At 39.0% G+C, this 18038-nt stretch overlaps 1 protein-coding gene across 2 annotated transcripts in view; it reads left to right on the plus strand.

Moving 5' to 3' along the window:
* COL5A1 (collagen type V alpha 1 chain) overlaps positions 1–17776 on the plus strand; it is a 280359-nt gene extending 262583 nt beyond the window's left edge. For both annotated transcript variants that reach the window (XM_073599596.1, XM_073599597.1), the window contains exons 65-66: positions 2964–3197; positions 12504–17776. In XM_073599596.1, the coding sequence (XP_073455697.1) occupies positions 2964–3197; positions 12504–12650 (381 nt within the window). In that variant the 3' untranslated portion in view covers positions 12651–17776. The remainder of the gene's footprint in view (positions 1–2963; positions 3198–12503) is intronic.
* Positions 17777–18038: the final 262 nt, after the last annotated feature.

Below are 18038 nucleotides of genomic sequence, written 5' to 3' on the forward strand. Positions count from 1 at the left end.
CTGCACTTTTGTATTCTTAACAAGTCACCATACTGCTTCAAAGGACCTCCTGCTCTTAAAGTATCTGATGGAAGTTATGGAAGTTATAAACTTTTCAAAATGGCTATTTTCAGAGCCACTTCTGACCATGGCAGCTAGTTTGGCTGGCTATGATCGTCCTATTTGGGTCTTTCTCCCTCAGCCAGTGCTGTGTATAAGTCCAAGCAGAAATGATGAGGCTAATTGATGGGTTAAGAATTTAAGCAGAGAAGAGACTTTGCCATGAGAGAATGAAAGGGTTCTCAAATTGACAGGAAAAAGAATACCATTCTGACATTTTCTCTTTAGGACTAGTTGCTCCTGTGTTTATAATTGGCCCTCCCTGAGCAAGCTGCACATAGCAGACACGGTATTGTGGGTTTTACATATTGTAAAACAGCATTGTGTGTCCAGTGGGTGAGCTGTATTTGTTTACAGTGAGCTAGAGAAATAATCAGAACATACTGCATAGAAGCAGACGTTTGGCCTGGTTTAGCGGTCATGAAGAAATGATGAATGCAGCTCTGGTCTCCCTCCTTTGCTTCCCATATCATAGGTACTCTGCTCAGCTTAGGGTGGCTGCTTTGAAGTACAAAATTTTCCAGCTCCCTCCCGCCCCTCTTGCTGGAATCAGTGGCTCTCTGTGTCTTAACTTCACAGTGTCTTTCAAGCCAGCTTTTTTTTTCATGTCAATCTCTATGCTATTGAGCGATTTCCTTATAAGCCTACTTCATCCTAAATTCCCCAGTGCTTCCTTACTTAGGAGACTGAAGCTAAATTAACTGCAGGTACTGTGGAACATGTTTAATTTAAAGAGACAGCCGACAACCCCTGTGCAAACTCTGGTGCCACAGCATGGAATTCTGGGATGAAATATTATTTTCCGCTATCAGTAGAAAAAGTCTCATTATTCAGAAGCATTTAGAATAGAAAGCATGTAAAGTGTTTGCAACATCTGTGTGCAAGGGATCACTGGACAAGTCTCACATGTATAAAAGGGAAAGAGCCTTTATTGTATGCACTTTTCAAACATTTAATAGCTGAAAAGAGCAATGGGTTATCACAGAACAGTGATTAGAAGTAACAAATGATTGCCAGCATTAAGCATGTCTCCTTGGTGTATAAACCCACACTTTAGACCAAGACACTGCATCCTCTGTTCATGTGATACAGGCATGCATGTTTATACTGGATCTTCCAACCACCCCTCTCTTTGTACCCTAAAGAGAGCAGAGGCTTCCATCCTGATCTAGATAGTGCCATTGCCCTATTCCTAGAAACAATGCAACTCCAGGGCAGCACTGTCAATGCCCACTGTTGAGATTATCACAGATTCAGGCAACTGAATAGGAGTCTTGGGGGTGGCAAATCGTTACATAGTTAATCTGAATGAATAAAGACACAAGTCCATCCAGTTCAACATAGAAAAAAAAGTGCATACACATAGAAACCTCCATATACACAATCCTATACCCACAGTTCATCCATATAATGGGCTCCCTTACCATAATTAGATAAATGGTGTGCAATGTGCCTTATTCAGGTGAAAAATGCAAATGGCAGGAAATGGTGACTTTGCACAGAAATCTCATTAATCTAAAATACGAACAATCTGTTATGACCTTAGTTACCAATCAGGTTCTCCCAGACATTTTCCCACGTTGCAGTGGGAGGATGAACCCGGGAATTTGATTGGTCTAGTAGGCACAGAGACAGAATTCCACTGCAGCAGTCACATGAATCTGGAGTGCACACATTGCCGGCTGTATCTACCATTTGCATGCCTTTTTTCTCCTCGTCAGTCACGTGTCCTGCTCAGGAGCCAGTGCTGTCCCAGGTTTGTACCTTCTCTTTTTGTTTGTCTACAAAATGCAAAATTATTATTTGATATGGTTGTGTTAGATTTACAACCAATTTTGACGAGTTATGCATTTTACTGTGTCTTCCAACAATCAAAAGAAACTGCTAGAGAAATACAGAGGCTGCATTGCTGAACCCCTTTTTAAAATGCACGTTGTCTGGTTTAATAATAATTACAGACACCTTACCATGTATACAGCAAGAGATGACAGAACTCCGAACAAGTGGCTGATAAAGCATTCATTGCTACAAGATTACAGCCAGGTCCCTAACATTTTGAGGAGGAGGTCCGCTATTGAAGTTTACAGGACAATATTATAGAATGGGGTTCTTCTCCAATCATAGAGCAGGAAACTAGGGTTAGGAAATGTACAATACACAGTAACACGGCAATAGTTTGGGATGGGATCAGAACAGAGCATTTCAGGGCTTCTTTAAAAGCCAGACAGCTGACTTAGATGAAATATTTGACTTGCCATATGATTTGTAAATCTCCATACCAGTGCTATATGGCTGCATAACGTAAGCAGTGTGATAAAACATTTTAGACCATGCAGTTCTGCAGACACTTGTCATTGACATAATCTCTGCTATTCCAACTTCTAATAGACATCACCACAACAATGACACTTAGCTAAATACCTTCCCCATCACTGTATATTCAGCTACTCCTTATTTTAACCTATCCAGTTTTGCAGTGAGTGCTATTACTTTTTACTTATTATTAGAGATCAGGGGGTGGGTCATGGCAGTTTTCGTCCGAAGCTTTGCTGTGACTAGTTACCTTTAGACATCCTATTTACAGGAAAGTAATCAAGACCTTTAAGAAGCTGGGGTGTGAGCCATGTACAGTATCACAGGGACAGATGTTAATGTCTCTGATACAAATCCATACAATAAATACATGTTGCAATTTTATAAATATATGTTCATCTGTGTCATATACCATGACACAAAGATGACCACAAATATCTCTATGGTGGGCTGTACATTATCATGAAGCATAGGGAGAATTTGTGATCTCAAAGGCCACATTGTTTCCCAAGAAAGCAGTGTATATTTCTGTGTAATTTTTATTTTCTCAGCTGTCTTATGTGGATTCTGATGGAAACCCGATCGGCATTGTGCAGATGACATTCCTCAGGTTGCTCAGCGCTGCTGCCAGGCAGAATATCACCTATAACTGCTACCAGTCTGTAGCTTGGCACGATGCCACCATTGATAGCTATGACAAAGCAATCCGTTTCTTGGGATCAAACGATGAAGAGATGTCTTATGACAACAACCCTTACATTATAGCCATCATGGACGGCTGTGCAGTAAGTGACTAAGAAACTTTCATCACTGAGATAAAAGGTGTATGTAATTTTGACATACAATTTAGAACAGTGTCAAGGACTGATCATCATTGGCCTTAAATGCAGTTTATCTCAGATTAATAAAGCAGCATCAAGCTTCGTCAGTGCAATTGGTCTCCGTGTTCCACTGACACAGTTAATTCTGATGAGATGTCTCTATCTTCTTTCAGTCTGGCTGGCGGTAATGCAGAAGACTATTGATCAGTGCACTGATTTCAGCCTGCCAGGCTGCTATGAGAAACATTAGAAGGATTATTAGTTTTGACACAGGGAGAAAAAAAAATTATCAATAGCAAACATTTACGGGTTGGGGAATGTTTTCTTAGAGCAGAAGCCTGGTGTACTACTTTTATTCAATATGGATTTTTAGCTATATTCAGCGAAGTGGAAAATGGTGAGTACCACCCAGGCTGGAAATACCACAGTTCATTTACAGAAAATGTATTTTCATTATTTGATGTCTGATCTTTTGGGAAGGGGGTGTGTGCTTATAAGAGGATGGAATTTTGTATTCTTCCATCCTTCTTTTCCAGATATTTTTTTTTTTTGTGGTTAAAAATTAATGACTTAAATCCCATTTTTTTCATCTCACCAAACAAAAACAAAAAAAAATTATAAAACGAGTAGAGTAAGGCCTGCATTTCATTGTCAGAAATTGGGTCTCAAACTAATTTTGATGTGATAATGGTTTAATTACAAATGGGCTTGAGGGAAATAAAAGCGGTTGTAAACCCTCAGCGTTTTTCACCTTAATGCATTAAGGTGAAAAACCTTCTTTACTACAGCAGTGCCCACGAGCCCCCCTTATACTTACCTGAGCCCCGTAATTTCCGCAACAGGAACCAGCACACCAGCTCTTGCCAGTGTCTCGTGTCCTGAATGGATAGATTGATAGCAGCACAGCCATTGGCTCCCACTGCTGTCAATCAAATACAATGATGCGGTTGCCGAGGGCGGAGCAGAGTCCTGCTGCCTGTGTCAACAAACACAGGCAGCAGGACACGGAAGCGCGCCCGCATGGGTGTCCCGTAAGAGAACGATTCTCCGATGGGACACTCGAGAAGAGGAGGAGCAAGGAGCGCCATGGAGGGACCCCAGAAGAGGAGGATCGGGGCCACTCTGTGGATAACCAACTGCACAGCGGAGGTAAGTATGACAAGTTTGTTTTAATTTTTTTAAAACCTGAATCTTTACAACCCCTTTTAAGTGGATGTAAACCCACTCTCATCTTTTTTAAAGTACTGCCATAGTGGTGATCTATAAGGATATACATGCCTCCTGCATGTATCCTTACCTTTCAGATGTCTCCCCTTTAGCTGTTTGGAGCCCCCAAAAACGCTGGATTCAGTGGGCGGGTCCATTGTACTGCGCTCGGTGGGCGGAGTCATGACATCACCAGACTCCCCGCCCACCTCTACACTCGCGCCTGGCCAGAGTGAAAAGTGCGCACACAGGAGAAGAAGAGCGCGCTCATGGTTCCTGTCACGTCATGTATCACTGTCCAGTGACAGTCGGGGATGATCGGTGCGGTGGGGACAGCTGTGAGCACGGATCCCCCTGAATGGCTTTTCCGCTGAAAGCCAATGGAGGCAGAGAAGGAGAAGCGGCTGATCAAACGCCATGCAGGGAGATCGGTGCTCACGGCTGTCCCTCCGCTGCACCGATCACCCCCAACTGTCCCTTGTGTCTTTCTCCTCCAGCGCCTGACCCGTTCTCCTCCTCAACCACCACCACTTCCCCTTCTTCTCTGGCCCCCCTCCTGTCCTCATCCGCCTGCTGTGTCTTCCTCCTCCACGCCCCCCCCATCCCCCGCAGCCGGCTCCCCTCCTCTCCCAAGGGCTCTGTCAGGATGTAGAGCGGAGTAAAGGACGGAAACGCTATACATATAATTTACGGGGGGGGAGGGTGGAGTGCTGCTGGACACAGCTATATACAGTATATATATGTATAGCTGTGTCCAGCAGCAACCCCCCCCCCCCCCCCATCAGACCAGTGGAGTGTCTGCAGCCATGGCTGAGGTTATGTGGAACATCCAATCCTGGCAAAGCAGCAGAAGAAAGGAGTGGGAGGGAATTAAAAAATACTGCATGTCTCTTACTTAGGCTGGTGCACGAGATATGTAAATCACCTGTCACTCACAGCAAGGGGGAGGATTTGACAAAGTTTTTCTCTGTTTGTCAAGAATTCTATCACTGAACAATAAAAGAGGATTGCTCAGACATGGATTAACTCTGTGTGGCAAGACTGGGCTCAAATGATAGGAAATCTTATACTATACAATTGTGCTTACATCCACTTTAAGGTTTTTAATTTCTTGGAAATATCAATTAAGATCTGGAAATTTTTCTCATTTTGGAAAAATACATTGGAGTCAATGAGAAAGGGGAAACAAAGTTGGTGTGAGATGTCGAGGATTAATTGGGCTTTTATGTGGCTCTCGAATATAGGGAAAGCTAATTTTAAATAGCTGGGACCTGTTCTTGTTTAAAAAAAGACCTATCAATTGTCTTATTGTCATTATTATTATTATATATATATTTTTTTAATTTAGTAAAAAAGGTTAGACAACAGAACAAAATAATTTAAAAATGAAAGGAACAGTACACACAAAAAATGATCAAATGCCTAAAAAAAACACAATAAAAAAATAAATAAAAATGAAATACAACCTCAGTTCCAAAAGTGTAGGGATGTTGTGTAAAATCTACATAAAAACAGAATGCAATGATTTGCAAATCTTATAAACTCTCATGTTAGTCACAATAGAAAAATGATCAAATGTTTACAAAAAAATAAGGTCATTTTAAAATTGATGGCAGCAATACATCTCAAAAAAGTTGAGACAGGGCAACAAAAAACTGGCAATGTAGATGGTACTAACAAGAAAAAGCTGGAAGAACTTTTGCATGTAATTAGGTTAATTGGCAACAGGTCAGTAACATAAAAAAATGGAAACAAGTCATGCAAAAGTGTCACCAATCAAATAATTGTGTCACAACCTAACGAGACAATATACACTATATTGTCAAAAGTATTGTGACACCAACCTTTACACGCACATGAACTTTAATGTCATCCCAGTTTTAGTCCGTAGGGTTCAACATTGAGTTGGCTCACCCTTTGCAGCTCTAACAGCTCTTCTGGGAAGGCTGTCCACAAGGTTTAGGAATGTTTGACCAATCTTCCAGAAGCACATTTGTGAGGTCAGGCACTGATGTTGGACGAGAAGGCCTGGCACTAATTCATCCCAAAGGTGTTCTTTTGGGTTGAGGTCAGTCAAGTTCCTCCACCCCAAACTTGCAAATCCATGTCTTTATGGACCTTGCTTCGTGCACTGGTGCGTAGTCATGTTGGAACAGGAATAGGCCATCCCCAAACTGTACCGACAAAGTTGGCAGCATGAAATTGTCCAAAATGTCTTGGTATGCTGATGCCTTAAGAGTTCCCTTCACTGAAAATAAGCGGACAAGGCGAACCCCTGAAAAACAACCCCACACCATAATCCCCCTCCACCAAGTGATTTGGACCAGTGCATAAAGCAAGGTCCATAAAGACATGGATGAGCAAGTTTGGGGTTGGGGAACTTGACTGACCTGCACAAAGTCCTGACCTCAACGCGCTAGACCACCTTTGGGATGAATTAGAGACTGCGAGCCAGGCCTTCTCATCCACATCAGTGCCTGACCTCACAAATACTCTTCTGGAAGAAAGTGGGCCAGTTAATATTGAACCCTACGGACTAAGACTGGGATACCATTAAAGTTCATGTGCATGTAAGGGCAGGCATTCCAATACTTTTGACAATATAGTGTATATTGTCTTGTTAGGTTGTGACATAATATCTGTGTATGTCCATGATAGCTGAACTGACAGCATATCCACATAAGTAATATATAAATCATTGAATCAAACAATGTGTTGCGCTATCATTAGAAGGTGCAGAAGATCATTGTAATAATCATACAATCAAGTAAAAAAGTAAAAAAAATTTGATTTAAAACATATGTGCAAGTATTGTAAAAAAATCCATAAACTATCCATAAAGTCCAAAAAACTCCATTGCAAAAAAGTTCATATAAACATTTAAGTGTTAACAAAATCCAATGCTCCAAAAGTGAACGAAGGAGGACTCTGCATACCCCACTCACTAGTCACTTAACAGCTATTAAGACCCCAGGATGGAGGTCAGGCTGTGCCTTATCCCAATATCCCATAGGAATATTAGGATAAGGTCAGTAACAGGATTGGGTATACAAAGCACATCTGAGAGAGTCAGTGTCTCAGAAGTAAAAAAGGGCAAAGGTTCTCCACTCTGTGAAAAGCTGCATGTACACATTGTCAAACAATTTCAGAATAATATTACTCAATGAGAAATTGCAAGGTCTTTAAATATATCATCATCTACAGTACATAATATCATTAAAAGATTCCAAAAATCTGGAGAAATCTCTGTGCGGAGGGACAAGGCCAAAACATGATATTGACCCATGATCTTTGGGCCCTCAGAAGGCAGGACTGTTGAGCAGTTAAAATTTTATATCAGCCAAGAGTGGAGCAACTTTCCTCTCCCAAAATCCCAGAAACTGGTCTCCTCAGTTTCCAGACATTTACAGAGTGTTAATAAAAGATGAGGAGATGCTACACCGTGGTAAACATGGCCCTGTCCCAACTTTTTTGAGACATGTTGCTGCCATCAATTTCAAAATGACTATTTTTTTCTTAAGTGGTACATTTTCTGAGTTTAAACAGTTGAAATGTATTTTATTTTCTATTGTGAATAAAATATGGGTTTATGAGATCTACAAATCTCTGTATTCTGCATTTATGCAGATTTTACACAGCTTCCCAAATTTTTTGGAGTCTGGTGTTGTATACTAAACTTGCTAAATATGCCCCTAAACTACACCCTTTTAACCACTTAAGGACCGGAAGGATTTACCCCCCTTAATGACCAGGCCATTTTTTGCGATACGGCACTGCGTTACTTTAAATGACAATTGCACGGTCGTGCGAAGCTGTACCCAAATAAAAAAATTGATGTCCTTTTTTTCCCCACAAATAGAGCTTTCTTTTGGTGGTATTTGGTGATCACCTCTGCAATTTTTTTTTTTTTTGTGCTATAAACAAAAAAAGAGCGTCAATATTTTATTTTCTGCTATAAAACATACCCAATAAAAAATTTTAAAAAATCGAAATTCTTCATCAATTTAGGCCAATATGTATTCTGCTAAATATTTTTGGTAAAAAAAACCCCCCCGATAAGCGTATATTGATTGGTTTGCGCAAAAGTTATTTTACAAAAAGTTACAAAATAGGGGATAGATTTGTGGCATTTTTATTTATTTTTTACTAGTAATAGCGGTGATCCGTGATTTGTGCGGGACTGCAACATTGCGGCGGACAGATCGGACACCTAACTGACATTTTTGACACTTTTTTGGGAATCAGTGACATTATTACAGTGATTAGTGCTAAAAATATGCACTGCTATTGTACTAATGACTCTGGCAGGGAAGGGGTTAACATCAGGGGCGATCAAGGGGTTAACTGTGTTCCCTCAATGTGTTTCTAACTGTATGGGGGATGGGCTGCCTGGGATAACACAGAGTTCTATCTTCCTGCATAGCAGAAAGACAAAATCTCAGTGTAATCCCCTGTCAGAACAGAGATCTGCCTTGTTTACTTCGACAGATCCCCGTTCTGTCTCTGCGGGGAACGTTCACGGGTGGCCGTACGACATACAGTCTGCCGGACCCACTGATTAGCTCCCCCACTGGCAAATCGGTGCGCACGCCCACACAGGGCTGTGCACGAGACAGACATACACCTACGGTGATTCGCGCAGTTGAGCCACCTTGCCGCAGTATAACTGCGGCTGGTGGTCGGCAAGCGGTTAAATAAAGAGGAAATACAGCAGATTAAGAATTTCTGTTTTAGCAAAATTTCTCCTCTTATCCAAAAATTCTAAAGAAGAGTTTGATCTTTTTTTTTGGCATGAAAGATCTACTCAGGCTACATTTTGTTGGTTAATCTCAAGTGAAAGTTATGTTGAGTGTAACTCAATAAATACATTTTTGAGAAGTCAAACAATAATGTTTCAGGTATGAAGTGTTTGGTGCCAAAACTCTATGGCCCCAGAACAATACTTACAATTTTAGCATGACAAAAGCTAATGTACTGGTGGAGGCACGACAAGACAACAGAAGGACATACAGCATTTTGTAAATGCGTGGTAGAAAAAAGTTTGCAAGGGGAGGGGAGGTGTATTTATTACCACTTGTACAGCTGTGCATACTAACCAATCCGCTTCTAAAATCAGCTTGCTGAGTTAAGCTTTGCTAATAAAATCTAGAAGCCGATTGGTTACTATGCAGAGTTGCTTCAGATTCTGTGTGCACCACCTTTAGTAAATCCCCCCCCCCAATGTGTCCATATACCATCATTAACATGGATTCTATCAATCATTATGGAAAATTTGTGGAAACACTGATACCATTTTGAGGGAAAGCCTTTTTTTTTTTAAGAAGTGCCTTGAAGTGAGGACATTTTGTTCTTCTGTGTATGGATACATGAACCATGTTTGCAAAACACAAACAATTGCAAACATATGTACAATTTGTTGAAAAGGTTTTACATAAATGGAATGGTTGTCCAAGAGCTTCAAGTGTTGCTACACCAACTAATAAAAATGCTTCGAAAATGATAGCAGCTGTGAAAAAAAATGCTGCCGCATAAACCACCTGGTTCAGTTAGCTGACTTTCAATTATATTGCAGTGTGTATACTGAGACACGAGAAATGGCAATCGCTCAAAGTGCCTGACTTTGGGGGGGACACACTGTCTCACTGGCCAGTCAGACAACAAGCACATTCCCAATAAAGTGCAGGGTGGCCCCTTCTAGTAAAGGTAAAGGGCTCTTTTAGTAGTAAAAGTGCCAGAGCCTTCAGCTTCCTTTGAGATATTAAAATAATAATTCAAATAGAGTACCTATTAAAAATAAGGAGGTACTGGGGAGGTGCATCATCTTTGTGCTGCTTGCTTTTTGCACAGTAATTACAGGCATTTGGTGCCTGTCCTAGAACAATATAAGCTTCGGGTTATGTATTAAAATTCACATTTAAGTTTAACCACTTCAGCGCCAGGCCATATTTGGCACTTTTTGTTTACATGTAACAATCAGCATTTTTTGCTAGAAAATGTCTTAGACCCCCCCCCCCCAAACATTATATATTTTTTAAAGCATCAGCCCTAGAGAATTAATTGGTGGGTTTTGTAATTTTTTATGTCACACAGTGTTTGTGCAGCATTTTTTCAAGCGCACACCTGCACAACAGCTTGTGCACAACAGCGACAAACTACGTAAATCTTACTATCCTTAGGCAGCTCTTTAACCACTTCAGCCCCGTAAGAATTTACCCCCTTAATAACCAGAGCACTTTTTGCGATTCGGCACTGCGTCGCTTTAACTGACAATTGCGCGGTCGTGCGACGTGGCTCCCAAACAAAATTGACGTCCTTTTTTTCCCACAAATAGAGCTTTCTTTTGGTGGTATTTGATCGCCTCTGCGTTTTTTATTTTTTGCGGTATAAACAAAAATAGAGACAATTTTGAAAAAACGCATTATTTTTTACTTTTTGCTATAATAAATATCCCCCAAAAATATATAAAAAAAACAATTTTTTTCCTCAGTTTAGGCCGATGCGTATTCTTCTACATATTTTTGGTAAAAAAAATTGCAATAAGCAATTATTGATCGGTTTGCGCAAAAGTTATAGCGTTTAAAAATAGGGGATAGTTTTATGGCATTTTTATTAATAATTTTTTTTTTTTTTTAAATGGCGGCGATCAGCGATTTTTATTGTGACTGCGACATTATGGCGGACACATCGGACATTTTTGACACATATTTGGGACCATTGTCATTTATACAGCAATCAGTGCTATAAAAATGCACGGATTCCTGTGTAAATGACACTGGCAGTGAAAGGGTTAACCACTAGGTTGCAGTGTAGGGGTTAAGTGTGTCCTAGGGGCGTGTTTCTAACTGTGAGGGGGGAGCGGCTACATGCTACAGGTCAGTGATCTCTGCTCCGATGACAGGGAGCAGAGATCGAGTGACACTGTCACTAGGCAGAACGGGGAGATGCTGTTTATATCAGCATCTCCCCGTTCTTCCTCCCCGTGAGGCGATTGTGGGTATCCCCGCGGCAATAGAGTCCACGGGACCCGTGACCCAACTCACGGAGCTTGCCGCGGGCGTGCGCTTAAAGGGCAATGTACAGGTACGTGGTTTTGCCTGTACGAGCCCTTCTGCTGCAGTATATCTGCGTGAGGCGGTCGGCAAGCAGTTAAAAGCCTTTACAGGTTACCACTGTAGATTTACAGAGGTTATACCTCACATGTGTGGGACGTTTGCGGTGTGTGCAGGATGGATGCGTGCGTTCGCCTTTGCGCAGGGGACAGGGGCACTTTACTTTTTTTTTCAATTATTACAGTTTTTTAGTTTTAAATTCCCACATTTTATAAATCAGCAGGTTCCTATGCAGAACATTACAGTAAGACAAATACAATAATGGCAGAATATCAATCACACAATGAACCCTCCTGGCGGTCACAGTGTATTTTTGATCACTTTTATTGCTGTCACAAGGAATGTAAACATCCCTTGTGACAGCAATAGGCACGTGACAGGTAATCTATATGGAGGCATCTGGGGTCAAAAAGACCCCAAATCCCTCCTCTGCACTTAAAAGCATTCAAGACACCAAGATCGGCATGTTTGAATGCTTTTATTTTTTGGAAAATGTAACAAGCCATAAAATTGACTTGTAGCAGCACTGTCTGTTATAGTTTGTCTCTCAGTTAAGCTCCTGCATTATCACCTTGCCACATAGGCTCCCAGATGGGGACTACAAGTGACCTTTTCTACATACATTATGCTAGCAAGAAACATCCTATAGTGACAATGCTGCTCCTCCATTGATACAGTACAGTAAGGGAGCATTGCTACCCTAGGACAGAATGTGTGCTACTGGCCAGACTGCCAGGTGGAAATAATGGGGAAAAAAAGTTATAAAGAAAATAAAAGCAGCTACTACACATAAGGACTGGTAAGCTGCAATGTATCACACTTTTGTTCTTGGGCGTAGATACACTTTTTAGTTTAGACACAAAGTATTTTGGTGTTGTTTTGTACTAAAACGCCAGAAATGTTTATTGCCTGCATCTCCTAATGTTTTTGTTCTGATTTCCCTCTCCTTCTCCAGTCAAAGAAGGGCTACCAGAAAACCATCCTGGAACTCAACACCCCCAAGGTGGAGCAAGCTCCTATAGTGGATCTTATGTTCAATGACTTTGGAGACCCAACACAAAAATTTGGCTTTGAAGTGGGACCAGTATGTTTCTTAGGCTAAAATGACTTTCCAAAAATGTAAAATTACATAAATACACTTTTTTTTAAAGAAAAGAGGCCAATAGCATACCAGAATGCAATTCTCCAAATGAACAACCTTGAAACCTCATCACCATTTTATCAAGTCTTCACTTGCACATTCTCAACTGCAAAGGTGAAGAATTGAACCCCAAAATTTGCCAGAGGCAAAGAGTTATGCCTGGACCACAGATCTAGTAGGGAGAAAATTAAAAATAAAACCACTCGTTGCCTACTGCCTTGGTATCACATGACCTAAACAGCATCACGTGACAGTCATCAGAAGCACAGGACTCTTGACAGGAAAATATATCCTCTCCCCATGCACAAACCTCTTGAATGGTCTCTAAGACACATGTAAAAAGAAGAAGAAAATCACTACAAGTGACGGATGCTTAAAAAAAGATAATCCCACAAGACACCAGTTTGAAGGGACAATTTTTTTTTTTTTTTCACCACTCTAAAATTTATAAAGTTGGTCTTTCACATGGAAGAAAAAGTCACTGTGCCTGCCTTGTCCCTTTGTATTAAAGGTGCTTATATTTTTGTATGTAATTATTTGTATTGTATATTATTATTATTATTGTTTGTTTTTAAAGGTTAAAAGAAATTTCATTTTCATTACCCTAGCTTTAATTCATGCATGTGGCCTGGTTTCGTAAACCAGGTTTATAACAGGCAAAAACTGTCAAACTCATGGCAACGTGTAAATTTTTTATGAATACAGATTTTAATCTACCTGCATGTGGTATATGGTCCTATGCCGCCCCCCCCCCCCAAGTTTTTAATATTTGCAATCCAGGAATCCTAAGAAATTAGTTTGTCAGCAATTTACCTTCTATGCAAAATCATTTTTTGTCTTGTTAACAGAATGGTGACTTTTAATGTGCAATGTTGTCATTCTAACAAAAAAAAAATCCCCAAAACACACAACTTACAAATAAATAACACATACCACTATGTCATTGTGCTATTTTTGTCTGTTTTCTTTTTGGGAGAATAAGTTTAGGAAAATCTGTAAGAAAATGTTCGAGTAAGGATTTGTATTTTTTTTTTTTTAACTAGTCTAAGTGTATGCCTTTTGTTATAAGGTGGTGCATACAGTTGGCCCATATACTGGCAACACTTCTTGCTGATCAAAGAGCCTAAAAAATACTTTTTGATTGGGCTCCTTTTCCACATGCATTAATGCAATGAAATTTACTTGTGACGAGGTTCAAAACAGGTTATTAAGTTGCTAATTATTGTACAGTTTTATAACCCCTTTATTTTTTTTACCTCCTACCTTGTCACAAAGCGGGAGGTTGCTTGTAGTGGGTTGAATCTTGTCAGACATAGGTGCTATGTTCATTTTCCTGTGGTGCTATTTTTTTTTTTTTTCCATACATTTGTCCATCAGTGGCAGTGCTCCACTGTGGACAAACCACCACTAGTTACTGTCAGACATATCCCACACAAACTGCTAGCTATGAGAGATATAATGCATGCTTCTTTTGTATTCATAAACTGTGTAGCTATGCCATACAAAAAAAAAAAAAAAAGACTAAAGGAAACAAATGAACTGTAATGCGGTAGCTTTCCCATGTAGAGTGTTTAAAACTTATCACTCCATCTATGTATTTGTAATTATTCCAAAATTGTTATCAGATGCTGATTATGGTGCTAACTTATGTTGTTTGTTTAAAAAGTGTTGAAGAAGAAATGTTTTATTTTTCCTCTCATACCTTCTTGTGCCTGGAGTTGAAACCAAGGTTGGCAAATGTGCATACCAAACAGGTTCTTGCGTTTCCCAGTATGGGAGTTTACATAGCCAGCACTGTACTGGAACTTAGGTGCGACTCACTGAACAAATAAAAATAAAAGGGACACAAAGTGCTTGAATTTGACTCTTTTCTGAATAATAACTGATGTACGTAAGTGAGGTTAGGAAAGGTTAGGAAATTGAATAAGGCGCTAGATAAAGCTGCACATGAGTAGCCAGTGACCAGATATATACTTTTTTGTAACTACAATTGTTTTTTCCAGCTATAGCTTTACTTGGAAAAACCTACTTTACAGAGTTTTCCTTTTTTTTTTTTTTATATATAGATTTTTAAATATTTAAATGCCCTTGACATTTCATAAGAAAGTTACTTATTGCTACATTATAAAATATTTTACTGGTTTGGTGGCTATAACATCAAATTGAAAAATTTACCAATACTTGTTCTTGCAACCACTAGACTATTTTGCTCCAAAACACTTCTGGATATCTTCTAGAGTACTGGGGTAATATCCCAATAATTTCTTGATTTTATTTTTCCTGAAAGCAACCATAGCATGTTGTCTAATCCATATGTTTAAAGTAACATTTCAAACAAGTTCTATATGCAAACGTAGCAGTATTTTTTCACAATCAGGTAAAAAAAATGGCACTGGTTCAACTGAAATGATAATCAATTTTGGAGTACAAATGATTATAGGGATGTTCAAGCATACGTTTGCTCATCATTTAACTGCCATGCTCCTCAGCAACACATCCTCATCTTCTCTTCACTCTCTCCTTGCTGCATTTGGCCGCTATGAGGGAAGAGAAATACCTGGTGCTTGGTGATTATTTTACCCGGGTACCCACTCACATGGGGGAGCCCTCATCCCCATACAGATTACAGAGGGCATATTCTGTGTTCCCTTGGTGTCTAAAAAGTAGTTAAATATGTGTAGCTAGAGAGAATAAACATTAAGCGAACCTGCTACTTTGCCCTGGATGGGCCAAGCACAGACACACTTTATCGGGAAGATTTACAGGCCAATGATTAGGTTAGGGTCGGTTTTTTTATGTGTGATCATTTTGCTTTCAGGATTGATAAAATTTGTTATAAAATTATTATAAAATAATTTTCTACAGTGATAAATGTAATCACCAGAAACTGTTCTATCCAAAACTAACACAAGAGTATAATCAAATGGGATGGCGGTATTGATTGAAAACAAAATTCTACAAAGTTCCAGGGTTGGATCAAGGGTTAATAATATGATTGCGTGTAGAAATAGATTTAGATTAAGGCTGGGTTCACACTGCAGCAAAGAGCGGCTCACAGCAGGGGTCGTGTGTCCCTGTTCACCGTTTCAGGTCCGATTTCAGTCCGAATTTTTGGCTAAATCCAGACCTGAAATGGACCAGAAGATGCACAGGACTCCTGTGCAATTCGCTCTGGAGATGTGTGAACGGGCCCCATTGAGAGTCAGTCACAAGCTCCTGACATGATTTTACAATAATGTGAACCCAGCCCAAATGTTTAGAACCAGGTTAAGTCAAGCGTTTATAAGGTGTTAATCCTTTTTGTTTTCTGTGGGATACATTTTATTGCCCAAACTGTTGCACCCTAAATTGATCCATGAACAACTTAATTAAGTATGGTAGTGGTACTGATAATTCTAAAATTACATATTTGTAGGGGAGCAAATCAAAACAAAAAACAGAAAGGGACATGCAGAGTGTGATGTCACTATGTAATTACATTGGTGTCAAAGTTCTGACTATTTCTTATGGCCAAACATAAATAAGTAAACCTTTGATTTGTGAAACTATAACTGCTGCAGCTGTGGAGCTGTGTGTCAAATGAGAGTCTACTGCCTGACCATTTTGAAGAATTGTTGGTCTGTTAGAGTGACTTAGATTGACCACGTCTACTATTTTTCATTTGAATGAGTAACAATCTGTTGGTTGACAAAACATCTAACATGACAGTTATGCAAATCAGCAAATGTCACCTGCTAAGGGGAGTACATGAGTTTTAGAATATTCCATCAAGAATAGTGTGTATATTGATTCCAGGTTTTGTGTCTGTTGGCTCACATGGGTTCATGACAAATTAGGTTCTTTACATAAAAAGCAAACAGTTATTTCTTAACCACTCCTGCATAAATAAACATTGCACACTATAGGAAACAATTGGGAAATAAAATGGTATTGCTTCTACAAATTGTTTATTTGGCTGTATATTTTCATAAGATTATGAAAACATGAATAAAAGATTTAAAGCTTTAATAATTTTGCAATGTCCTAAACCCAACTAACCTTTGAGGCTTCTCAATTGCTGTTTCACATAATTGATATCTTGAAATAGAATATTCAAGTTTTATTAATGGGCTGAAGCAATTTTTTTCCTTGCTAGAATAGTTTGCTCATGCATAACTAACCAGCTAAAAATGAATAAAAATTTCACAAATCAGTATTCAATTTAGTATTCATTATCGTATTACATTCAAACGTCTTGCTGCAAATGTGAAAGAAAATATAATTATCATTTTCTTTCCCTTTTTGGTACCACTGGATTGATACAGAGATGGTTGTACTAAGCAGATAAAAAACTTTTGTCATAAATGAAAAACTCTTCTAAAAAGGAGAGAAGGCCCGGAGCTTTTCTGACTTTCTAAGTGTTTGAAAGCTTGCAGAAAAGTTATGCATGCAAGGTCGTTATCAAACATTTTGCTCCATACCTTTGTCCTTTAATACATTTTGAATTTATTGTAGATTTCACCACATTGCAAGCTTATTAAAAAAGTATTATCTTGATATGCGATATAACCACAATGTTGCTTAAATAATTATCCCTTTGGCCAATTTTAGATCAAAGAACCAAAACTGGTTTGCACATTTCGCTCCAAACAATAATGAAAAATATTTAAACAAATTGATGTGATCTTGTTTAGGTCATGTGATCTTGTTGTAACTGATTTAATCAAACATTTTATACATTTAAAATTGTTTGTAACTTTTTTTAATAGTACCAACATTTTCCATAAAAAATAAACTGCAAAAAAGACAAAAGATATATTGAAATAAACATTCCCTGTACCTGCAGAAAAATCCATTATTTCTGGTGTAATTTTGTGGTTTTTTTCTTGTTGCCCCTTAAAATATAAAGAAAAATGACTTGAAGATAAATTAAAAAATCCTGGTGTTACAAATGGTCAGATACTTGCAGTTCTTCAAGATATGCAAATTCAATTTAGTGTGCTACAATCTAAATTGAGATGCCCTCAAAGGGTTTTTATATTTTAAACCTGTGTAAAAAAATGTACTAGTTTATTTTTTTGCAATAAATCAAGTTTACTGTTCTATCTGATTTGTTTACTTGATGTGAATGTTTTTATTAAGTATAATAAAGATTTTTTATTTATTTTTGTGCTCTGTTCCATGTGAGATGTTAAGAACAGTGCCCTGCAGCAAGGAACTCTTAGAGATAGTTTAAAGAGTAACTCCACTTTTGTTGAGAAAAAACATTCCCCTCTGGGTGATCTATATACATCGCAAGGATTATAACTACCTTTGTGCAGACTCCTACCTTTTGTTATTCTGAAGTAATTCCTGTATGTTCTTCTGAGC

Source organism: Aquarana catesbeiana, linkage group LG09 (assembly GCF_042186555.1).
Source record: "Aquarana catesbeiana isolate 2022-GZ linkage group LG09, ASM4218655v1, whole genome shotgun sequence".
In the NCBI taxonomy this organism is placed as follows: Eukaryota; Metazoa; Chordata; class Amphibia; order Anura; family Ranidae; genus Aquarana; species Aquarana catesbeiana.